The sequence below is a fragment of the Ambystoma mexicanum genome, chromosome 9 (assembly GCF_040938575.1).
Source record: "Ambystoma mexicanum isolate Mex_15411 chromosome 9, UKY_AmexF1_1, whole genome shotgun sequence".
NCBI lineage: Eukaryota > Metazoa > Chordata > Amphibia > Caudata > Ambystomatidae > Ambystoma > Ambystoma mexicanum.
The window spans coordinates 281,236,494-281,262,482 of record NC_090931.1 but is presented as its reverse complement, the minus strand read 5'-3'; the positions used below and the strand labels follow the sequence as shown (position 1 = coordinate 281,262,482).

The 25,989-nt window shown below is 42.2% G+C and overlaps 1 protein-coding gene across 15 annotated transcripts in view; it reads right to left on the bottom strand.

Annotated features, from left to right (window-relative positions):
* MSI2 (musashi RNA binding protein 2) overlaps nucleotides 1-25,989 on the bottom strand; it is a 2,560,560-nt gene that overhangs the window by 189,250 nt on the left and 2,345,321 nt on the right. For 5 of the 15 annotated variants that reach the window (XM_069614640.1, XM_069614629.1, XM_069614635.1 and 2 more), the window contains one exon: nucleotides 12,189-12,380. The exons of 6 other annotated variants lie outside the window; for them this stretch is intronic. In XM_069614640.1, the coding sequence (XP_069470741.1) occupies nucleotides 12,189-12,380 (192 nt within the window). The remainder of the gene's footprint in view (nucleotides 1-12,188; nucleotides 12,381-25,989) is intronic. 4 more of the 15 variants (XM_069614630.1, XM_069614636.1, XM_069614632.1 and 1 more) reach the window with 1 other exon arrangement.

Sequence of the window (25,989 nt, the reverse complement as noted above, 5' to 3'; positions counted from 1 at the left end):
AAATATGATGATTTCAGTCAAAAACGGAGTCGAAGATTCAATGTCGTGTTCCCGAAGCGGCGTGCAAGCACGTGGAAAAAAGGAGACCGAGGTATGGGGTGTAGTGACTTGATATATAACGCCAGACGTCACATCCTAGGCCAACGATAAAAGCACCAAGCAAGTGGGATCGACGATCAATGGGCGAGTCGAGGTCCACTACACCCCCTGTCGAAGAAGTCTGCGAGCAGCAGAGCTGGATGACGACATCCATCAGATGAGGAATCTGCAGGAGGAAAATAATCCATTGAACTTAATGATAATGCAGAGCTCTGCTTTGAGACGAGGAAATCACAAAGTCCATTACATCAACCCCTTTACATTTCGATGCCGGAAGGCATTAGAAAAGCTAATGGCGTATCTGTGTTAGAAGAAGAAAGGCCTGATTCCAAACGACCAAGAAAATACACTACATGTGATCTTTATATCGGATTCAGCTCAATTGCATGGACTTATTTTTCTGATAGGCAGGTCAATCAGTACAGGTTCTGCTGGATCCCTAAAGTGCATTTTTAATAGACACCTCTGACCCTGGCAGAACAATGCAGAACGTCTCTGCTCCATTAAAGTAGCCTATTAAATAGGCATTTTGCTCTTAACAGCAGAGGTTTCTGTTGATATCAGGATTTTTTTTTTTAAGTTTAATAAAATGTACTGCACAAAAACTATGCTTTTTGGAGTGACAAGTCAAACACATTTTCAGCAACAACTTTAGAACCATTGATGGGTTTGAAAAATAAAAAGCGAATAGGTATATTCATGTTTTTAATAACTGATGCATGCCACCACCAAAACAAAGGAGGTAATCAGATTCAGAATATTCGTGTGAATCAAAATATATATAATTCATATTAATTACACATGTCCATTTAAGGAATTAAGGGAAATATATATTTAAGTCCATTTTTTTATTTTGATGTTACTTTCCTGAGGGGAGGGCTGTCTCGTGGCAGGCTTTATCCCCTTGTGACAAAGGCCTCAATGGGCCAATGAAAGGAGGATCCTAGTAGATGTAAGTGAAGGGAACATATCAAAGATGCAGTCTAATTAAACATTGCTGCATCAAATAGTGTTACATCGGTGGAGTTTTGCAGAATATTTAAACAAAGGAACAGAGGAGAATGTTTGTAAAGCAGAAATTGAAGAAATTCACCTTGATGCAGCTGATGGAAAAATCTCCTTAAAGGGGACGTTCACTCAAACATTTTATGCATTAAAAGTCTTGGCCATAATAAACATCTGATCCCTCTAAACACAATACATTGTACTAATATCACAGGCAAGCTACGTCCAACTTATTTCCTGGGACATTATTTAACACGCCCAACAAAAACATGAGACTGTTGTGATTTGTTTGTGCAAATGACCCTGGTGTGTTTTAAACGGCATCATTTTTTTTATTTTTATGATTAAAACTGCTCTGGTCTCTGGCAGCAATAAGCAAATGCCCCCATTAGAGGGCATTTGCTTGATGGTTGCTGCAAGACCACATCATTAACTTGTACACATGAAACTGGACGGCTTACAAAATGGCTGCCTCCAAGTCCTTGGAAAGCAGGACTTGAAGAGTAATTGTAAAAATTATTTTCCATAGAAATATTTTGTTTTAAAATAATGCTAATATATCTTTTTTTATTATGGCCAACATTTTAAAACTTAACATTTTTGAGTGAACTTCCACTTTAAGGCAGACTTTTTCAGATGGGGGTGGGGAATGTAGAGGCCTTTCCCAAGACAGACCAGTTTACCTGCAAGCATTTTGGGGAGTGTGCGGACAGAATGAAAGGAAAGGCCTACCTAGCTGTAATGCAGAAAGCTGGGTTGATATCTCTACCTGCCTGCACAATTCTAGCTTATTTTGCACTTGGCCGATTATTATTCAAAGAAACCTGTAGTGAGTACAATAATCCCAGAGCATTCCGATAAATGCCCCAAGAATTAATTAAATCTCAGAATGCAGTTTAAGAGTATTTTTGGGAACCCTGTTTAAAAGCTAAGTCACTTGGGGCTGCGGGAAGACAGAGGTTGAACAGGCCTGTAAATGAACCTTTGTGGAAGTATGTTTAAAAACTGGATTGTCGTAGAATCTATAAATGCACACAAGATGCGTCTCTGATGGCAACTATTCATTCATTAATTTCCCGGGCTTTCGCAAGAGAAAATTATACCTGCGGTTTTAAGTGTGGTGCACTTTTTACATCACAGATTTACATGGACTGATTAATTGCTTTTCCCAGGATTGACCTTTGAACCCTCTAATTCATATAAAACAAATCCAGAATATCTTTAAACTCATTCAATGGAATAGGAGAGGAGGTTATTTTCTTCCCTTCATTCACAAAAAATAATGTCAATTTAAATAACCAACATCATTTTTCCCAAATAACATTGCACAAGAAATGAAGGATTCTGCCTTAAGTGGACTCCTAGTGCCAATCGGAAGTTGTTGATTCCTTTAATTTCCATTTAATTATGTCATGTTTCTGCTGTGTGACACTTTGATGCATCAAGGAATTTCGCTCACTAAAATAAATGTTTTCACTTGGCCATGGTTTCCAGATATTTCAATAGGTAAACCGTAATTTCCAAAAGCCTTGTCCGTGCTGCTGGCGTAACCGCTTGCTTAGATTATCATATAGTTGAAAAACACCACCACTTTTAACGAAGATTATTTACTGTGAGAAGTATCAGGAACTTATCTCTTTCTTATAAGAAACGTTGCTGGTACAATTTGATAAGAACATCGAAGAATTATGTTCCCGATACTATTGAATGGTTTCTTCACAGTTAAAACAGAAAATACATATATATTTTATTTACTGACCATTAATAGTCTTTCTGTGGCTTGTATCTGCTTAGAATAAAATGCTTTGAGAAGGTACCCATCCAATGATTGGTGCTGAGTATTAAATCTTGCTGTTTTTTGATAATGGGCGTCTAAAGGCCTGCCAAACTATCCCTACCCTATGTGTATGGGTATCAAGGATCCTTCACTACTCGGCGTGCTCAGATTATTTATGTTCAAGACGTGTTAGACAATCATTGGAAGTGACCGTGTATATGCTTCTTCTGCTCCCATGTGGGGAGGATGGATGGGCGCATGAGATTCTAAGCAAATACAAATCACAGGAAGACTATTTCTAGCAAGTAAGATTTGCCTTCTGGGGCTTGTGAATCTGCTTGCATGATTTGCACAGCTTATCAAGCAGTATTCCTATTTGGCGATGGGTGAGTAGAAAGAGCTGTTGCAAAAAGGTTTTTTTTAATTACCTGATCCACTTGAGAATATGCTTTAGTTTGTGCGTCCACACAATAGTGTTGAGTTAACGTGTGAACTGAACTGCATGTTGCTGCTTCGCAAATGGCTTCCAAGTGGACACTAGCGATAATGCTAAGGTTGCTCCATTACCCCTCGAGGAATGTGCTCTAGTGGTACACTGGAGTGTATTGTTTCTTAGGGTATAGAACATTTGTATGACCTAATAATCCATCCTACAATGGTTCCTGGGTCTCCTCTTTATGCTGCCATTGATATGTAGAATTTACTGTTTTTATTAAATAATCCCTACATGTGTGTGGAGCCCTTTTCCCTCTGCTGTGTGGGTTTTCAATGAAAGGCAATAGCTCAATGGATTAACGTGGAATTCAGAAATGGAACTTGGTGAACACCTAGTGTGCGTCCTTGACCACCTAATGTTTATGAATGGTTACAAAGAGTTAGGCCACTGAAAGGGCCTTTAGCTCACTAATCAGTCTGATTGATGTCATACCTATAAGAAAAGCCATTGTACCTGAAGCTCCTTCAACTGCTCTTTATGCATGGGTTCTAAAGGGAGCACCATTACTCTAGAGTACTGCGTTTAATTCCCACCCTGGTGGTGGTGTGGGGGTGTTTAAGCTACTGGTGGATAGATTATTTTTACCCCTTGCATGAAGGCTTTATCTATTGATACCTTCCATATAACTTTTTGTTGTCATGTGGTATAGGCTGCTAAATCTACCTTAAGTGAATGTACACAAGACCCAAGTCTAGCAGATACAGTAAGTTATATAACCACTTCTTTTGCTGAAGAGTGTATTGGATTGATTTGTTTTTGGTTAAAATACAAATCTCTTCCACCCGAAGAGTTTTTTTTCTTCTCACAATATATCCAAACATCTTGTGGGTAATTGTAGATGCCTAAACTCTATGACCCTCAAGAGCGAGGCTGCTAAATTGGCTGTCTGAGGATTTGGATATGTTACCGGTTTGCGATTCTGTGTGAACAAATTTTGAACTCATTTCAGTTTGATTGGTGGATAGACAAGTTCATTAGGTGCAAGTACACAGTGGTTGTGGCCATATCAGTGTAATGAGTATCATTGTTAGACTATCCTGGTGTACGTGCAGATAGGCAGTGTTGGGGGCGGGCGGCAGGAGGGAGCATGTTTTCAACTATTCCAGACCAACTCATCCATAGTGCATTGCCTAGGGACCCTGGTTGTGAAAACCTGGATGCAAAGTGGTGGCATTTTTATTTATTTATTTATTTAATATGCATGCAGCCAACAGGCTTTACATATGAACAGAGTTTACATCTAAAATGAATACAATTGAACCATAATAGGAAATTAAAATGCCACAATCTTAACAGAGGATTAAAATTTGCAAAAATGTGGCATTTTTCTTGTACTCCTTTGCAAACGGGTCGATTGATGGTTGTCACCATTTTGCGAAAATCAGTTTGAGTTTATTGGTGTTCAGTTCCCACTCATTTCCTGCTACTAAAACTCTGCTCAGGGCGTCTTCAAGACAGTTCTGTTCCCATATAACATGTTGTGCTTGGATGAACATGTTCTTCAGAATGCACTAATGCCAAATGTTTTGTGCCAGCACTGATAGTTGCTTTGAATGTGTAACACCTTGTTTGTTGATGTACAACATGACTGTTGTGTTGTCGGTTTTTACAAGGATGCTTTATCCCCTTAACTTGGTCTGGAATGTGCTAAGTGCCATCTTGATAGCCAGCAATTCCAACCAAGTTACGTGGTCCTTTGCTTGAACATTTGACCACCTTCCCAGTGCAGTAAGGCTTTGGCAATGTGCACCACAGCCTGCAAAGGATTTGTCTATTGGTTGTGCAATCTTTTCTGGTAGTGGAGTAAAAGTATTTCCCTTGTGTTCATTTTGCAAGATCAAAAATAGCTTGTTCGACTGTCCTGTTCTTTGAGACCACTGCTCCCCCAGCCACTGTTGTATTAGGTGCATCATGAGGCGGGCATGGGGTATTATAAATATGCATGATGCAATCACGCCCACAAGTTTCATTACTTCTGGGGGTTATCATTTGACCTGCTGTATAGTATGGGATGAGTGTTTGCAATACCTACACTCTTTATGATGCTGGGTAGGCTTCTGCTCCTTGTGTGCCTAGAACCGCCCCATGAAAAATCTTGGTCTGACTTGGTAAAAGGCTGGATTTCTTTCTCCTTGATTGGGACTCCCTGAATATGGCAAATGCACTGTTTTTTGTGTGTGCTGTAGCCAGTCTTCTACTATCTCCACCACCCAAATACGGGTAGACTGGAATTGCTTGTGGTGCCTAGATGCGCTGGCAATGACTGTTAGCACATTGGTGAATACACACACTACCAATGCAATCCCAAAAGGAAGAACTTTGAATTGGAATGTTTTTACATTTGGAATCTGAGGTATCCGAGATGGAATAGGATAAAATGACTGAGGGCAAAAAGTCTGAAGCCCAAAGGTCCGACCCCTATTTGTTCATTTCCTATTTGGACCCAGATTATCATTTTCTTCCCTCTCAAGCGCCTCCTCGGAAAAATCACCTTTGATTAAGTCTTCTTCCTCCTCCATAGCCTGTTCTATCTGTTCTTGCTGTAACCTTGCCTTCTTAGCAGAAGTGGCCGCCACTTAAGTATCCACTTTTCTCTTTTTAGGTCACAAAAATAAAGGATTGCATTTTGCCTAGAATAGTTGCTACACACTCATCTGACCAAGGTGTAATCTTTCAGGTGCCTTGTTGTGTAGATTTTTAAATTAATTTCTTCTAATTCTTTGTAGAATTCGGAAGAACAAATTGTGCCCTTCAGTATAGCAGCCGAAAGAGTACCTTTTCCTTCTACAGACAAAGATGGTTTTGTCAGTTGCGACATCACTGGAACCAGATTTGTCTGTGCTCAGCTTCAAGACATTTTCTCGTGTCTCTTTTCAACGCGAGCACCCATTGGTCGACCATCGGCTTAGGCCTCTGCATTAACATGTCCTGTTCGGCTGCAGGTTTATGCCCCAGCACTTGTGAGGACTGTTCGGCAGGTTCAGGCCTCTGCATTGGAACCATTTGTTTGCGTGTAGGTCTGTGTTGATTGTTTTTAGATTTGGACCCGTTTCTCATGAGTAGCCTTGAGGAAGACGGGGGTTGTCTTCACAGCTTGGCCCAATGTCGGCCCTACGAAGCTGGAGCTGGGTGCGAAGAAACATGTTTCCTCACTGTCCTGCTCCTCTGCGTTTCTCAAAACAGGTGCCCACTTCCCCCACTTCATGTTCTTCCACTGTAACGGTAGACTCGTCCAAGGTCTTACGAGTGCATAGCGTAGGCTGCTTAGTGGTTTGATGTTCAGTGTGTTCGGGTTTAAAGAGCTTACAAGCTTGACACAGAGTTTCAAACAATAAAGGGGATTGCCCGATAATATCCAGGGTCCTTTGGGATAAATATGTACCAGACAACAGACCCGGTAAGCAATGATATTAAAAGAATCTTTAATCGTAATTGGGACCTAGTGAAACGACCAGGGGTTCTGAGTAAAAAACCTGTTTGCTTTCAAAAAAAGTAAAAATATAAAACAATTGGTACATACTTACCAGGAAAAGAAGACAGACCAAACAATATTAAACCAGTGGGGTCTGCCCCTGAAAATGTGGAAACTGTGTCCTGTCCTTTGACAGAGACCAGGAAAGAATGTATCTACAGTAAAACAAATTGGCAATTAAAGATGCACACAAACTGTAGAACAAAAAATGCCATTTATGTTATCATCCGTCCATGCAATCTCTTATATGTGGGCAAGACGACACAGGAAGTGAGGCAGCGAATTGGGGAACATAGGAGTTGTTTTTGAAACAGAATAGCGCACAAACCATTAGTTGAACATTTTATACGCTTTAAGCACAAGGACACCGATCTTAAATGGTTTGTTCTCCAAACTACTCCCCCATTAAGCAGAGGAGGAGACATGGCCAACGCCCTGCACAAAATGGAACAACGCTGGATCTACACCTTGGACAGTGTAAGACATGGACTAAATGTATCAGTTGAATGGAATGCACGGATTACTCACTAAACTCATCGGATACTCAAGAGGATATTACGATTGAGTAACCTCCACAAAAATGAGCATCATTTCACTGACCATTCTGGTTTCAGAACACTGGTCATTGCCTCCTGTCTAGAAATATTGCCCTATGTATAGGAATATCTGTGGCGAGTGGATCGTGGAATTTTTTCCACTTGTCCTATTGAGTGACATTGGATGTCAGAATGCGGATCCCACGTTACAAGGTAGTAACACATGATACCGAATATGATGCATGCAGAATTAAAAAATAATAAGGAAAAATTTATAGTGAATGGCTAGTGGCTTCATTTTCAACATTCCAACTTTATTACGGATGGGTCAAAGCATAGCACTATGAATATGAATGAGATTTTTCAGCAGTGTGTTTAGGGCCGGTTCCCTTTAGATGATCAGTGTTACTTTGATACCACTTTTGGTTCTAATGTGTTGCCCTGTGGTATATTGTTGTATTGTACGTCTGCCTTACATCATGGGTGGAAAGATAATAATGGAACCTAATTCAGTCCGGACATGGCGAGATGGATGGTGATGATAATAATAATAAAAATTGGGGCAGCGAGGAATAGCAACTACAAGAAGGCTGAGAAGCCTTGGAAATGCAGCTGTATACGAGAAGACTGTTTCAACATTTGATGAAGTTAGTCAATTTTTTATGTCGCTGATCGTGATGATTTTTTGATCACATGATAAATACTCTACCCCGATCTGCGTTTGCTGGAAGGAATGCGTAGTAATCAGCGTGAGCGAACGGATGCAACCCTTTGAAGGGATAAGGTGAGATCTAACCCCAGGCGGTTGCGAAGGTAAGAAGCCTGTTGAATAATATGCTAAAACCCTGAACGAACTGAAATTCAGCATCCTTTGTATGAACATCAATGACAACGGGTCATGCGAATTAACATTACGCGGGTCCAGGGATACAGTGGCGAGATCAGTGTGGAACAAGGGTCTCCATACACAAACACAGCATGGTAGGCTAATAATCCTGGTTTGTCAATAGGATTTGTGGCACAACAGTTATCGCCTAGGTGTAAACAAACTGTACATAGATGGATTGCTTACTGCTAGGGCTCAGCCACAGTGCCGGCAAGAGAGAGAAGGGGACATGATGGATTTAGAAAAATGAAAAAACAAAGTGCATCATGCAAGACAGTATTAGGCATACCGTCATTAACGGCATGTCTTTCTGTTTTTCCTTTAATAGGAAAATAGGCAATTTATTTGGAATTTGACCCAACTGATTGAATATCGTGTTCATGATAAAAGAAGACATTTAAAGTCTACGTAAATGGAGAGACTGACTGAAGTTTCAACTAAGTGCTATGGGGTGACAAATAAATACTGTCCGCCCAGGTGGTGGCACCACTATGACTATGGATCACTGTCTTATAGGAACTGACCAGACGCCTGATACCACATATCAAAAAGGTGGTTGAAAGGGGACTCAGAAAAGTGTTACCCGGGTGGACTCTATCAGAGGTGTTCCGAGAGAAACTCTACCTGTTGTTTCCCTAAGTATGTGTGTTTCTGTGAAAAGTTAAATCACTAGTGATAACATGCTAAACCGGTCTAAAAGGCATTTTTTGCACTGCATCCATGTAGGTTTGTCTTCAATAATTGGGGATATTTGCTACGGCTGCAGACAGGATTAGTCCATTCATTTCGTTGCCCGCACCGCCATCACAAGACGGAGGTGGGTACGATGTTATATGTCAAATTATATAGACATTGCTTTCACCACAATTACAGTTTCTTTGAATAGAAAGGGGATGACATTAGGATACCTTCTGAAAAAAGTTATCTTGTTTTTTTAGGAAGTTTGATCCACCCTGCCATACCGAATGGGACTTTATTTTTGTTCCCGTTTTATGTCCTGAAGATGGTTGATGTATTTAGGGGACTGATTAAAGTCTATAAGATACAACCGAAACACGTGTCTACCTACTGCATGATTAAAAACAGGCAGTTCATTGAATTAAGGATCGAATTGTTTTCCTTTGTGTATAAAATTGTTGGATTGTGACATTAAAATTTAGGTTACTTTGTATTAGTACTAATGTCTGGATGAGGAAGTGAATGTAGGGATGAATGGTTTTATGGATCAAAAAGTAAGTTTGAATCAGTGTTTTGTATGCTTTGAATTATTTTACACCTAATTGGTGAAAATGTAATAATAAAAAAGATTGTTAAGAATTGCATGAATCATTTGTCAACATTTGTAAAAAAAGATAAATGAATATGGTGTCATCCTCTATCCAAAAAGCTTGACACAGGAGTCATCATGCTCCCTTTGAAGAAAACTATGGCACACCAGGTGCCTGACCTTCCAAGGGAACTTGGTGTTGCAAAATGGGCAACATTTAAATGGAGTATTCTGCATGGGTTGGGCATAAAAACGTGGATGCGTGAAGGATCATGGGTAGCCACATACGTGGGGTAGGGAGATGCCCATTTTCGAAATTGAAAAAAAAGCAAGATGTAATACTCCACACCAACCACTAGACGGCCTATACAAAGCATGTGAATCTAAGCAGATTGCCAAGCCCAGAGAGAGAGAGAGAGAGAGAGAGAGAGAGAGAGAGAGAGAGAGAGAGAGAGAGAGAGAGAGAGAGTGTGTCTCTGTGGGGGGGGTGTATCAGATCAAGGCTACCTCTGTGTAAACAAATCAAAATATATTCGATTGAAAGAAGTCATTACAAATATGAATGTAACCAATCTAAGACAATCCTTGCACCATCTTCCAGAAAATATAGCATCACATTCTTTGCCATATTTGTAAGTGTCTTCATGGCTTGACCCCCATGTTTCTGGGAAACAAGGTTGCTTCCAATAGACCATCTGTGTCACTATGATCGGAGCATTTACTTAAAAACAGGGAAACCACCAGTTTGTCGTAATCTCCCAAGAATGTGGAATAATATATTTTTGTCCATTCATAGGAAATAATTGTACTTGCTTTTTTTGTAAACCACTGAAAACAAATTGTTCTGTTAATCATTGTCCGGCCTCCATTTTGAATTCCTTATCTTACCTTGCTCCCTTAATGCCTAAACACAGTTAACGCTGCCTGCTACAAATCAAACAAAACATTTATCAACCAATAATTAAGTGGTTTTCTTGTCCACTGCCTTTATTCAGCCTTCTCTCCTCTATTGTGTAATCCCCAACCTGCAGTCTTTTCTTTTAGCACTGCAATTGTGGGGTGATTGGGGACATCCAGTCAACCCTTCCATGCTGATCCATCATCCTTCTTTCCTCAAAAACCATGAGTCCACCTATACCCATTCTGTATAAGAAAGGAAAATTCTATTTTTAGTATAAAAAGTAAAGGACACTCCCTGTTTCTACTCAGAAACTGTCTAACCTAATCCAAATAATTATGTTGACTTTTATTCTTTAAAAACCTTTTCAATTTCTTACTTTTGTGCTTCAAACACTTGTTTCCAAACGGTTCCCAGTTCAGCACCACATACCTTAAAGTTTGTTCTTAGTAACAATAGATTTCTTCCAATAACAAAATAAAGACATTTATGTAGGGCTAGTTAGAAAAGCACTCTAGTTGAAACAGGCCTAGCTCTGCACAAGGGCATAGGTAACCTATTGAACACCAAGCCATGGTCTTCTGAGCCAGAAAGAAAATCACAGCGAGACAGACTGTGGCAAGAGAGGCTTGTAATGTAAAGAGTTGTACAGAGGTGCAGGGCATTGAAGAGTGGGCTGCTGATAGCTGTATCACACATGTCAAAAGGTCACTGGTGGGCGTTAAGTCCCCCACTTATCTGAAAGTACACTTGCACACAGCTGACAGTGTTATGTCTAACAAAAATTGATGATATTATTTAATCAAGAAGGGCATTGATGGGCATCATTCTCCAAATGTAATGTAAAATCGTACAAGTAGATTCCCAACTCGCATATTGTTTTTCTTGCAAGATTCGCTCTTTTAAAACAGGAAATGCCTGCACTTGTTTTCGCATGCATCTTGCTGAAATTATTCAAACAGATCAAGGCTTTTATGAATTATACATCTTATGTAGGGATGTCTGGCTTCTTCTAGGGCATTTTCATTTTCAATCACTAATTTTGTGTGGTAATTGAGTGCCACTGGTTTATAACTCCTTCTCCATTAACCCACTACTGCACATGAAAGGTAATTTTGTAAGAACACATTTTTAAAACCAGTTACATTTCCAATTAAACATTATGACATTGACATAGGGACCTTATTTTTGGGTGCAAATGGATGCTCCTTAAGAGATGAAATCACAATGCGAAAAAACACATTACATGAAGCTTCTCGGTCAAATTGCAAAAACAGCATTTAACAGACTGATCAACAAATAAAATTACAAAGTGCATAACAATTATTACATTCAGTCGAGATGCAACTAATACACATTGTCCGCTAATGGATGTGTCTGTCAAGTACTTTTTAACTTTAATATGTATGCCAGTAGATTGGCGTGTGCACAGAATTCTATTTAAAAAGCACTCAATGATTTACATTTATGTCTTCGTTACCCATATTCCAAAAACCCCAAATAGTGTGCATAAAGAAAAAACTTAAAGAATCTAATAATCATCATTAGGGACACACAACCACTAAATTATTATATGGAAGGAAAGCCTTTAAATTTTTTTGTTTTAAAAAGACTGCTCCTCAATTTAAAGTTTACCACAGCATGTGTGGCATGTTTAAAGGACACAATGCACTGTTATATAGCACGATTTGCATGCAGAGGGTTGTGCGTCATTAACTGATTATCCCCAAAGGAATGGAATGTGATACAAACCTGGGCTCTTAAACTGATCCGGGCTGGGCAGGTGATGGAGGGGGGAGTTACTTGCTGAAGCAGCATGCTCACTACGCAGCATCTGAGCCGCCCGAGGCCCCATGGAACCATAATCCGCATACGATATTTGAGCCCGTTGGTCACCGGGCGAAGAATAGAAACCGTAATCAGGGATCCCTAGAGATACAGGGACTATCATTGAGGATGCCATATTGTTACGTCTGATATTTAAAATGAAATTGTACTTACATTACAAGTGAAATAAATTGTACGTAACAATCAATACTTTGAATTGAGTGGTGCCATGCATGAGCCCAAATTTGATTACATCTTTTCACAACAAACCACTGAAACATCAAACTTTGAATCTGTGTTTCACGCATGTGCGAGCACATCTGTGGCCATACATGTGTACACAAGCCTTCTAAACACAAACACTTCATGCAATATATCAGATCAAGGAAAATGATCGTTATTTTTATTAGTATACAATTACAAAATGTTGATAATAAAGATTTAACAGATATAAACTGAAGGCCAAATTTCACTATCAAATTGGAAAGCCTTTCATTCGAGGCAGAAACATATAGCATTACTTAGAAACTGGGTAACTGCACCATTCGTAACTTAGTTTGAAATCCTCAAATTTTGGATGGAGGAAAACCAACTATTAGATAATTGTATAAATGTGTACAGACTTATCTTTCGTACATTATTCAGTCACTCTTAATGAGCCATGGAATAAATAGGCAACTCTTTGAGTAGTTATATTCCAAGAAATCCTCAAGTGCCTAGCACACAGGAGGAAAGAGGTAGATGTTTGAGAAAGTGGGATCGAGTTCTCTCTAACAATAAGAGACACATATTTGATACGTGTAAATCCATTCCATTAAATTGTTTTACACCCCTGATCTTAGCAAAACAAATAGATTAAATACACTTTCTTTGAAAGTGTAAACCCTTTCAAACTTTGCTAGCAAACAATTGTCTACCTTTCAGTTCTCTAAAAGGATCCAACTTCAGGTACTGTAAATGGATACTGGTCGAAATATGGATAGTATTTTATATTTCCAAGAGGACAGGTGTAAGGTTTGTGTATGTATGAGTTAGACTCCCAAATTAAGAAGTGGAGAAGTGGTCAGCTTCACTGAGCAAACGATACATCAAATATTCAAATAATAAGGTACACAAAAGAACACAACTTACCTGCAACACGAGTTTTCTCTCATGCTTTATTCTCTACACATATTACAACACTGGAAATCGTAGGTGCCATACCGAAGACCCAAAATGGTAACATCTACCCTTCCATCAACCCCTACCCTTATCCATCTAAAGTCTAACTGTACCAAAAGAAGATGGAATACCAAGCAAGCAGACACATTGGGGATACTAGCTGACATGTTAGTAATCTGTGGAAAGATTGGAGAATTAGAGGCACCAGTCTTACAGTTCCATAACTGGAGCTTAATGAAAATATGCACCTCTTGCTAAATGTTACTAACACATGGAAATCAAATTTAGCTGCAGAAAGATTTGTTCTAGGATTGACAATTGTGCAATTTTCTCCAGCGAAAGTACTTAAGATCTGTCGGAAAGAGGTTTAAATAGCAATACATTAGCCGTGTATATGTTCCAAAAGGCCTCCCAACAGCTTTAAGTTGTATCCATACTTTCCATCAAACCTAGTTTTCATGATTTTCTTACAAAACACATTTTAAAGTTCGGAGTGTTACTCTGTGGGATAAACGCCCCACAAATGAAATGGCTACAATATCAGAGAAGTGATATTTCAGTGCATGCAGCAATGATAACAAAGGAGAGTTGCCACAAAGAAGAGAATCCACATGAATTTGGGACAGTATAGCACTTGACAATATTAATGTGTTGGAGCAAGAATACAGCACAAAACATTTTAAAACTGATCCCTGCATTTAAAAGAACAGCAGGCTATGACTCGGATTTCCTTCGCAGCATGGACATACCTGCATTTTGTAACTCTTGTGGCGGCCTTTCAAAAAGGGCAAAACACATTTAGATTACAAACCAAAGTCAAACGGGGAGATTTACAAACCGTTCTAACACATCATAGGCCTAATGCACCGCCTTTAGTAAATATGCAAGTGATACCAAGAAGGAATATAATTTTATAAGCAACTTAAAAGTTCCCCATGCTCGCAGCATGTCAAGGTGTAGCACCAAACGCCTGCCTCAGGATGGGTTTCAGTATCCAGAATTACACAGGGACATCCCAACAGACGGAGGCCATTTGAGAAAACAGCTTTAGAGATGCCTCCCCTTGCCTTGTTTTCCGCCTAGTCAACAAGAACATCCTTATTACATAAAACATGAGGGACACAGTAAAAAAACATGCATGGCATTCTTGATCCAAACAAAGGCATGGCATATTGCTGCATGCCCCGAAGACCCTAAGGATGACCTTCGATTCCGACGGATCATTTGTCCTGAATTCTTTGTCACACACAGACTTAACAAAAGCAAACTAAATTGTTTCACAAGCAAGAGCATTCCTTGTGCACAATGGGAGAGGATAAGAGATCCCGGACCTTTAGTACACCTGTGTAACGTTAAGCAATCTGTTGCATAAAGTACGCAATGAAAACAAGTACAATCCAGCTAATTACATGATAAACTTTAACACTAAATTATAGCACTTTTGCAAGCTGTTTCAAGAAGGAACACAGATTTTAGCAGTTATCCGCTAAATATCACAGAGACAAGCCCTTGGATACACCCTTTTAAATATATACAATCGTTATGTAAATATACTTTGGACAAATGAGGATTACAATGTTTCATGTGTTTTATTACAGATTTTACAATGATTTCAATGTAATTGGGCAATTACAAATTACACTAATCTGCCAATCGTCAAAGTAACAATTTTAACCTACCCATGCAATTGGTGAAAGAATTGATAGGTTTCAGTATCTGACAACATTTTGAAAATAGGTCATTTTGGAAAGCACAGACCCCAAAGCATTTTCTGCATTTGATCACTATTAAAAGTAGTCATTGCCAAGCTTAAACATCGATCGTGCAAGTGAGGCTAACGTTCTGGAGCAGGCTCACAAAGAGAACAATGTGTGTGTAATATGAAAACGCAATATAATCTATCTCATTCAAATGTCATTGGGACTTTGTGAAGCAAGAAGATAAACACTGCCTGCAATTGCTTAATTTACAGAGATGAGTGCGCTCATTGTGGAGTAGTGAATCCATTTAGGGTTTTTTAAATAAATAAAAAAACTAGAAATCAAAGTACTTCTGACTATGTGCAGGATAGACATTTTGATATTAGCCACTCTACTGGGGATGAACATCGTCAAATAATTTTTTCTGTCGGCTGTTGTACAATTGGGGGTGGCATAACCACCTAACTGTGCCCTACCAAAGACAACAAACACTTCCATATCAGTCTGGAAATGTATTTATTATCATCAGGCATCATAAATGTAAACATGGCAAACATGCACCAATGCTGCAATGACAAGGATGGCAACCTGTGCCACATTGATTAGCCCCAATTTACGGTGAAGCATGTATTTGGTTGGTTGTTGCATGCACGAAAGCCGCCAGTCTTGGGTTCATAAAAGCCATGTATAAAAGAGCACTCACGTGCACTTAGCAAAAAGGTAAGGCTTTCAAGCTAATTTGCATACCTATGATGCACTGCTGAAAGGCTCATGTATAGATAAATTTCACGTGATGGCTTCATTCTACTGCTTTGTTAATTTAATTTGTAGTGTGAATATTTTTTTATAGAAAGTGTAGCTGTGTATTTTACTCTTACTGGCGCATCTTGACATGGCATTAGCGGGCCAATAAGTTATCAATCGTGCATTTCTAATATTGCATTTAAATCCCAAAATCTGGTTTCAATAATGCACTGCTAGAATTTCAGTGAATTCAATCATAAGTAGAAAATAAATCATGGGAATGATGACATTTCTGTGAATTCTTTTTTTTTTTTTAAATAAGTGCGGTGTGTCCAATAACTACAACCACATATGAAGACAGATGTTAAAAGAAAGGTTGCTACACAGACTTTTTGTAAAGATTATACTGAAGATCTCACCTCATGGAAAATGTTTATATACAACTTTGGTTCTCATTTGTGATAGTTCACCAACATTTGAAAAGTTTTTCCCAAGCAATGGCTTTAATTGAGAAGTCACACTCGAGACTATGGACGAAGCATTACTCTAAAGTCTTTCTTTACTGGACATGAACAGAAATACATATATATGGACTTCTGGATTTGCAAACGCGATTCAAAAGATGGGTAGTTGAAATCCTAGAAATAGAACTTGATCAGTAAAAAATGATGGGGGACTATGAAACACAGCCATCTTCAATTCACAAACTCTGCCACAGTCCGTGTTGGTCAACTCATTTTTGAAATATGGCCACCACCACAGAAATACAGTGAGAGGTTTGCACATAATAAATGGCCTCATCAAACAAGGTATGTATACACAAAGGAGGAAGAGTGTAAAACCTTAATCTATTGAATTACTCATCTGTCTGAGAGGAGATGATTAGTAGTCACCCATACCTATTAGTCCTGACAAAATGGACTTGGATTATAACACAATTTTAACATTACATCTTTTAAATTTTTATATTCAAAACTTAATAAAACACGGTTAGAACAACTTGTTTTAAAACACTTTGTGTCACCCAAGATTATGACCCGTATGGTGGGTATAACACCAATCTAATGGGAAAATATACCACAACATTTTGATTTACAACATCAAAGATTTCACAAACACATAACAATTAACATCTGCTAGACATTTACACAACGTGTCCATTATGAACATATTCCGACATGTTTCAGTTCTTCAGGCTTTCAAACGCTAGAACTTTCTTCAGGGGAGAACCTTATTTCATAAGTTTTCACCACCTTGTGATCCTGAGTGAAACAGAACGATAATCCAAGCAAGGAATCACCTATAAATGACATCCAAACAACAAACATCAGACAGTGAGCCATAAGATTATCATTATCCAAAAAGCCCCTCCGGACCGCACAAGTGCTGCCCAAAAAGGTTTACAAGGAAGACCAACAAATGGATCTTCCTCTTAAAACCACAAGCTACTATACGGTGTTGTTGTATTTGGACATCAGGATCACATGGTGGTGAAAACTTATGAAATAAGGTTCTCCCCTGAAGAAAGTTCTAGCATTTGAAAGCCTGAAGAACTGAAACATGTCGAGATATATTGATAATCGACACGCTGTGTAAATGTCTAGCGGATGTTAATTGTTATGTGTTTGTGAAATCTTTGATGTTGTAAAAAAAAAAAAAATGTTGTGGTATATTTTCCCATTAGATTGGTGTTATACCCACCATGTGGGTCATAATCTTGGGTGACACAAAGTGTTTTAAAACAAGTTGTTCCAACAGTGTTTTATTAAGTTTTGAATATAAAAATTAAAAAGATCTAATGTTAAAATTGTGTTATAATCCAAGTCCATTTTGTCAGGACTAATAGGTATGGGTGACTACTAATCATCTCCTCTCAGACAGATAAGTAATCCAATAGATTAAGGTTTTACACTCTTCCTCCTTTGTGTATACATATTTATGGTCTACCTCGGACTGTAGAGTTAGGTTTCCAACGGGGTTCAGCGATCTTATGTATAATGACTCATCAAACAAGGACCTGCCGTGGCTTGTGTGCAAATTTCCTTTTTGGTGCATTGTTTTGCTAAACTCGGACTACCGTTATTTGCAGCAATGGTGTGCTTTAGGGGATACTTCAGATCAATAGGGGACCATTGTATCGACAACACAACACTGTTGTGGCCTGTGTTAGTCAGGTAAACTAAGATATACAACCTAATTTGATAAACCTTTGGGGAAAGAGACCATGATGGTCTATGCTTGGTGTACTTGCATGATAAACACAGACACCACTGTGCAGCTATGGCGAGTTCTTCTCTAACAGAGCATTTGTAAAGTCACATGTGATGTGTATGTGTGAAGTTATGAGCTAAAGGAGGAAGTTAAAGCGACTTTTGAGGTTTTGCATTTCAAGGTTCCTTAACTGGAACATTTGTTGACTTCTGAGCTCTTGCACAGTAACTGTGGCATCACTTCAATGAAAGAAATGGAATAGAAGCATTTATAAAGGCCCAATGCATGCCACTGTAATTGATCATACTTGCTGAATGGAAGAAGTATTCTGTCCTTTGTGGTATCACGGACATCCCACTCAAAAGCTTACCTTGAGTCTTCATTAAGCATGCTCATATCTTTGTATGAGTGCCACATTCTTGAGAAGGAAAAATCTGGGCGCATAGCATTTTTGGGTAGTTTTCTAACTAGCAAATCACAAATGCTTATCCTGAGAATCAGATGATAAACCTCTTTTCTCAGATTAAAACAACCACTGAAATCTGGTTTCTCTCACTCCCTTTGGTCTGTTTGGCCAGTGCCCATCTTTGATTCCTTTTATTAGAGAGGAACTGCTGCAAACCCAAGCTCCATATGATGTCAGGAAGAGGGATAAGATGTATTGACCTATAATAGCCAGTGGACCAATGAGTATGCTCCTTACCTGAAGTCTTCTTTACTGTTCAAGAATAAACACTCTGTACTGTGATTGTTGATTGTATGCCCTGTACTAGTTTAGCCTTATGTATTTTAACGTCAGGGTGTTCCACGTTGTATTGCTTCTTGCTATTCATCAAGGCCTTCATGTTCACGTTTTCCTTGTAAATCCCGGTTTCTTCCATTTCACTGAAATGTAGTGCTTAACAAAAGCTTCTAAATAAAATAATCTTCAGTATTAAACAATTCAGAAAAAGCCACAACTGTTATATATTCGTCGTTGAAAGTGTATTTGCTAGTTCTACAAAAAGAAACTTTGAAAAACAGACAGGTCAGTGCTTTTAATGGGGCTCATTACCAGTATGGCGGTCCGGAAACAACAGTGCCGTTAAGCTTACCGGCACCATTGTTTCTGGACCGGCATACTGCACATCTGCCTGCTAGAACCGGCGTGTCAGACAGGTATGCCCCTGCCGGGCACAGCAGCCATGGTAGGCAGACCGTCACGGATGCACCGGCACCGTTAGAAACAGTGCTGGTGCTTCTGTGGTTCCCACTCCCATATAGAGTCCTATGGGACTTTGGGAATGGGGACTTTACCGGCGCCTGACTTTCTGGGCCGACGGGGTTGTAATCTCCTGGTGGCACTGGGAAGTCAGGCGCAGTAAATATTTATGGGTCTGGCGGCAACCCACCGGTAGCACCGGCACAGTTACCGTCAGATCCGTAATGAGCCTTAATGTCTTGAAAGAAGTGCTTCCAAGAATCAACAGAAACGGTGTGATTGCTAGCACACGCTGTGGTTTTCATCCATAGTCTCTATAAAAAAGACTTGAAGTGGGATCATAGCTGCAAATGTTCTCTATAAATCTGAAAAGTAGGTACAAGAGCATCCACCATTTTTTTGTGTGTGTAATAAATGTAAATATTTATAAAGTGCCTCTGCAAGCCTAATCGCCTTTCTGTGCTTTACGTTCTAGGGAGATTTGAAGAGATCTTTCATTAACTCCCACTACCGTGTTCAGAATCCACGATTTCATGAATGAAAGTGCTATAACTCAAGATCGGTGGGAACCTTTAATCTATGGGGATAAATTAGGAAGGGTTGACCCCGAATTTTACATTGATTGAATGTTAGAGTCCAGTCTCACATATCTTGGGAGTACAGCGAAAATGCCTGCATCGGACATGGCCACAGCAGAAATAAACAGAGAGGTCACTATGTTATAATTAAAACCACAGGCCTTACTTCAAATGTCCGTTAAAGCAGCAGGCATTAAACGGCCAGCCCCTCAAACAAGTTGTATGTGTGCTATTGGAAAACCTGTGTCTCATCTATTGATCATGGGTGAGCAGACACTGGATTACGAAAGCGCCTAACATGCTAGAGCATTTTCTTTCTGATCCCTTTGCACGACTGCTAATGTCGCAAATAAAGGGTCATGGTCTGACTGTATTATGCAAATGGAAACGTTAGGTACTGTGTTTCTGTAACTCTGGTTAATTGTGTTTCCGAAGGCTCTTCTAGTCTGGAAATCCACATTTGCTATGAGTTGCAATGACAAACACATTTTGAAAATGGAGGACAATGCATCCGGTTAGAGATCTCAGAGCTTAACCAGGAACTGATTTTACCTCCGTAGGGACATTTGGTCCACTATTCTCACAAAAAGACACTGTACACAGTGCATACTAGTGCTACACTTGCAATGAAAGCAGGCGTGCGCTAATGTAGACGGGCTGGCCCAGCTTGTAATCCTGACCACCCATATGTGGCACAATTACCTGCAGCTTTTCCTTTTTTTCTAAAGAGGATTCCACTTACATTGACAAAAGTGAGCTGTATGTTGTAAAAGGTTTAAGTTACTTACGTGTAACTATTGTTATCCAGCATGGGTCTGGCATGGATTCACATGCTCATGAATATTTCACGTCGTCAGACTGCGAATCCTCGGTAAAAGAAAAAACTGTTTCACTTTTACTTAAACTATTTCTCCTCCAAACACATGACTGTTCTATGGGTCATATTGCCCCCATCCAATGACAGTCCTTTCTATAAATCCCTCCTCTGGCAGCAATATTCATATTTGGTAAGCATGTAAAGTGGCAGTATGACCATGAAGACACCGCAGAGGGAACGGAGGGACGGTTCTCATGTGAATCCATGCCAGACTCATTCTGGATAACAATAGTTACAGGTAAGTATCTTAATCCTTCTCCAGCATGGGGTCTGGCATGGATTCACATGCTCATGAATAACGAATACATAGCAGTACAACAGTACACAATCACAGGAGGTGGCAAGGCTCAACAGAAGAAATTCTCACCTAAAGCAAACAGGGTGCGTAGCACTGCTTGGCCGACTCTGGACTCCTCCATGGAATCCCTGTCGATGTAGTAAAACTTTGTGAAGGTGTGCGTGGACCTACACGTTGCAGCCCTGCAGATGTTCAGCAAGGGCACACCAGAAAGGAATGCCGTCGTCGTAGCGATCACTCTGGTGGAGTGGTCTCTCAGACAGCCGGGCAGCGGTCGGTTTGCCAACCGATGACAGAGCGTGATGCAGCCAGAGGTCCACCTGGAAATGGAAGTCTTGGACAAGGACTTCCCATGGTTCACAGGACCAACGTTCACAAACAATTGTGAGGTCTTCTGAAAACTCTTTGTGCATGTCACGTAGAACTTCAGAGCATGAGCAACATCCACAAATGCAAGGCCCTTTTCGCCGGTGACAAAGGTTTCTGGAAAAAAACAGGACACACCAAAGGCTTGTTGAGGTGAAATACAGACAGAACCTTTGGCATGAAAGCGGGGTGCGTACACAGCACCACCCTCGATTCGTGGAAAGTCAGGTATGATTGCTTGCAGGATAGGGCCTGGATCCTACCTACCCTCTGGCAGAGGTGATGGCACGAGGAAAGCAGTATTCCACGAGAGGGGCTTGATGCATAAGCTCGAAGTGGCCCCCCCCCCCCCCATGAGCCTCGTCAGAACCACATCGAGTTCCCACACCAGGACAGGAGCCTTCACTGGCGGGAAAGATCAAAAAAGTTCATTAAGAAATTCCTTGATGAGTCGGTGGGACCAAAGTGAAGATCTTCCTGGAGACCGGATGTAGCGGGATATCGCCGCCAGATGTACCTTGATAGAGGTGTACGCCAGTCTGGCCTTGGCAAAGGATAGCAAGTATGAAGGTATCTGCGGGCCGTGACGCCCAGAGGGCTAATCAAACAGTTACGACGTAGAAAATCCCTTCCACTTTTGACTGTAGCCCTTCAACGTCGACGACACCCTGGCCTTGGCAAGGACCTCCCTGCAGTCCACAGGCAAATCATGTCCTCCAAACTCTAGGTCTGCAGGAGCCAAGCCCCACGGTTCAGCAATCCTGGGTCATAATGCAGGATTGTGCCTCCCTCCCTGGTGAGAATGACCAGAAACACTGGCAGCTTGACTGGAGGCGACGCAGACAGGCTGAGAAGGTGCGGATACCAAATATGTCTCAGCCACGTGGGGGCAATGAGTATCATCTTGCATCGACACAGTGGGTTGTTGACTCGTAGCAGGAGAGAGAACGCGTACAGGAACAATCCTTCCAAGGGGAAGAAGAATGCGTCCCACAGGCTCCTCGGCTGGTGGAATCTGTCGGCAAACTTCTGACACTTGGTGTTCGCTGCCGTTGCAAATAGATCGATCTGGGGCGTGCCCCATTTGACGAATAGGTGGTCCACCTGATCCTGATGAAGCTACCACTCGTGGCAGGAGCGCAGTTCCCTGCTGAGGGAGTCTGCAAAGGTGTTTTTGACTCCCGCCAGGTGGAGAGGGACGAGGAACATCCCCTGGCCGACGGCCCAGTGCCACAAGCCCTGCACTACTTTGGAGAGCGCCAGGGATCGAGTGCCCCCTGCTTCCTGATGTAGAACATGGTGGTGTGCTGTCCGTAAAGATCCTCACCACCTTGCCTTTCAGAGACTGTAGGAATGACTTGAGGGCCCAGAATACTGCCCGTAGTTGCAGGATGTTGATATGAAGAGCCTTCACCTCCAGCAGCCACAGGCCTCTGGCGTGCAGATATACAGTGAGCGCTCCCCAGGCCTCCAGGGAGGTGTCAGTGGCGACCGTCTCCTGGTATTGGGGTTTTGAAATCCTGTGCCTTGGGCGATGTTGGAGCTGACGCCCCACCATCCTATCGCCCGATGGAATTCGTTATTGAGCGGTATCTTGCCATGAAGCATCGGACACCTGTATCCAGCAGGCGTGCAGGGATTTCTGTAGGGATCGCATTTGCAACCTGCAGAGACGGATGAGGTGGATGCAGGACAATATCATGCCCACTAACGACTTTGCAGCCCGCACCATGGCTGGCTGTCTCCGTCGACGACAGACGTTGCACCTTTCCTTGACTGGCTGCTATCCTTTCCTCCGAAGGCGATGCCAGGCAAGACACTGTATGGAGCCTGGCGCCTAGGAACAGTTCTTTCAGTGATAGCATTAAGCAAGACTTTAGAAAGTTGATGGAGAATCCCAGATCCGTGTAGTCAGACGGTCGTCTGTGTGTCTGTTGGTCAGCTCCTGCGAACGGGCACGAATCAGCCAGTCGTCCAGGTACGGGCATACATATATAGACGTATATGGGCCACCAATGGTCCCAGACATTTCGTGAACACTCTGGGGGCCGACTTCACGCCTAAAGGTAGAGCCTTGAACTGGTAGCACTGTCCCTGCACCACGAACCGTAGAAACTTCCGATGCTTCTTGTGAATAGGGATGTGAATGTAGGCATCCTCCAGGTCCAACAATGTCAAGAAGTCTCCTTTTTCCAGTTGGCGGAGCACTTGTTGCAACGTGACCATCCTGAACTTTTGGGACTTTAGGTATGTGTTCAGACCTCATAGGTCTAGGATGGGCCTCCAGCACCCTGTCTTCTTTATGACCAGAAAGTATCTGGAATAGACGGAGCCGTCGCGGAACTAGCAGGAACGCCCCTTTTTGCAGCATGGACCGTACCTCTTCCAGGAGCTGAGTGATGTGCTGCTCCTGACGGGTAACCGGAGGGATCCGCATACACCTGTGTTGAAACTCTGGGGTGTGTCCTTGGGCGAGAGCGTCCAGCACCCATCTGTCGGTGGGGACATTTCTCCACTTGCTTGCTAACCATCAGCGGGCCTCCCACCGGGGTGCACGAGTGGAGGCCCGACGTGCTGGTCAGTTCCAGCTTGCTTCTGCGCCGGCGTCCTGTCCTGCGGGCAACAGCAATGCTGTCCTCTGCTACTGTAGGCCTGGGAACAGCCTCTGTAGGATTCCTGCGTTGTGTATCTGGAAGGCTGTCGGTACGATGCAGAGAAACGTTTTGAAGACCTACTCGACTTTCCCCTGGAGAAGTGAATGGACGAGTGCTGCTGCTGGAGAGTGCCCAGGGAATGGACCGTCTCCGTATTCGTTTTGATGGCCTGGATGGACTCGTCGATGACCTACCCAAACATATTCTCTCCATCGAAGGACTTGTCCAGCACCTCCGCTGGGACCTCCTGCCTGAATTTTTTTGCTTTCATCCAACCTTGGCGACAAAGGGAGACACCGTTCCCCTTTTACCGGAACCCCTTGTTGGCGACATCCAATGCATCTGTGATGGCACGATCAGACCCCGCTTGCCCTTCCTGAAGAGACCGATTGCCTCAATCTTATCATCGGGGAGGAACTCCAGAATCGGCTCCAGCTTGTACCACAACTCCCTGTCGTACCTGGCCAGGATTATCAGTGCGTTGGCCACCTTGCTAGTGGACGCCGCAGTGTAAATCACCACCTTTCCCATGACATCCATCCTTTTCCCCGTCACTGTCCATAGAGACTAAAGATGACGAGGATCGGTTGGCCGACTGTTTCCTTGCGGCCGCCTATACCACCAAATCCGGTGATGGCTTCGACCTCAGGCATTTGGATGCGTAGTCCTGCACTCTATATTTCTTCTCCAGCCTATCCAGTTTGGCTGGAGCCGTGCGAGGGTTCTGCACGAGGGCCTGGCCCTCTTCCCAAACATCGTCCAGAAGGGGCACCACCATGATAGTCTTCCTGTTGGCCTTGCACCCCTGGTACAAGAATCCCTCCTTCTTGGTTTCCTCGGGCATCAGCTGGAATAGCTTGGAGGCTCTGGAGATCATGGAGTGGAACAATCCCACCTCATACGGTGGGGACACCCTATGTGGAGCATCCAAATGTGGAGATTCACTGTCCACTGTGACGATATCCTCATCATCCGTTGTGGCCATATCCGTCCCTGTACCAGTGTCTATATCTGCTGGGGGAGAAGGGACCCGATGTGGTGGTGGCAGATGTTGTAATGTGGGCATTGGATAACGCTTCATTTTCTTCGCCGGAGGCTGATTGGGGACCTGGCGGACCACAGATACCTGGGCCGGAGGCATAGTCACCTGGATCTCTGACAACAAGGTGTGTAGAGTTGCCAGAATATCCAAGGAATTGTCCCTCGGCTGAGAAGGCAGAACAGGAAAACTAGGCCCTGCGCCGTCATTGTCCTCTTCTTCAATGTCCTCGTGGACCGCATGCAAGGGCTCCTGATCTTTGTCATCCGTGGACAAGACCAGCATGGTTTGGGTGAGGCTGTTTCTGGGCCTCCTCGCCTCCCTCTTTTTCTCCCCCTTGAGGGTCTTGAACCGCGGTCTGAGCCGGTTTCACCCCTTTTGGCGTGCCTACAGACTTTGCGAAACTCATTGTGGCTGTGTCGCGGCTTGGGGGTATAGGGACACCTTCTGAGCCGTGGGGGCTACCCTCGCAGGATCAGCGCCCTTAGCTGGCATGGCAGTAGCAGTCGTCGACAGAGTTGCCGACGAGGTATTAGCCTGTGCCATTTGAGACCGCTTGGGCTGCTCGGCCTACTCCTCAATCTGCGGCTTATTGGATTTCTCACGCAGTTTAGCTGGGGTAGATGATGTCCTCTTTGAAGAGGAGCTTGACTTTCAACTGGCAATGGAGGGCGAAGGTGATGCTGATCGCGCCCTATCCATGGGACCTGTTTCCATGGTGAACCCGGTGGACTCTGACTTACAGCTCTTGGCCTTATCTTGGGCCCCCATGTGTGAGGCACCCTCAAAGGACTTAGAAGGGCGTTCCTAGGACCAGCTGGACCTGGGTGAGGTATGACTGGGCTCGGAGCATGGGTGCTTTGGCGTTAAGCCATGCCGCCAACCTCCTACACCCGT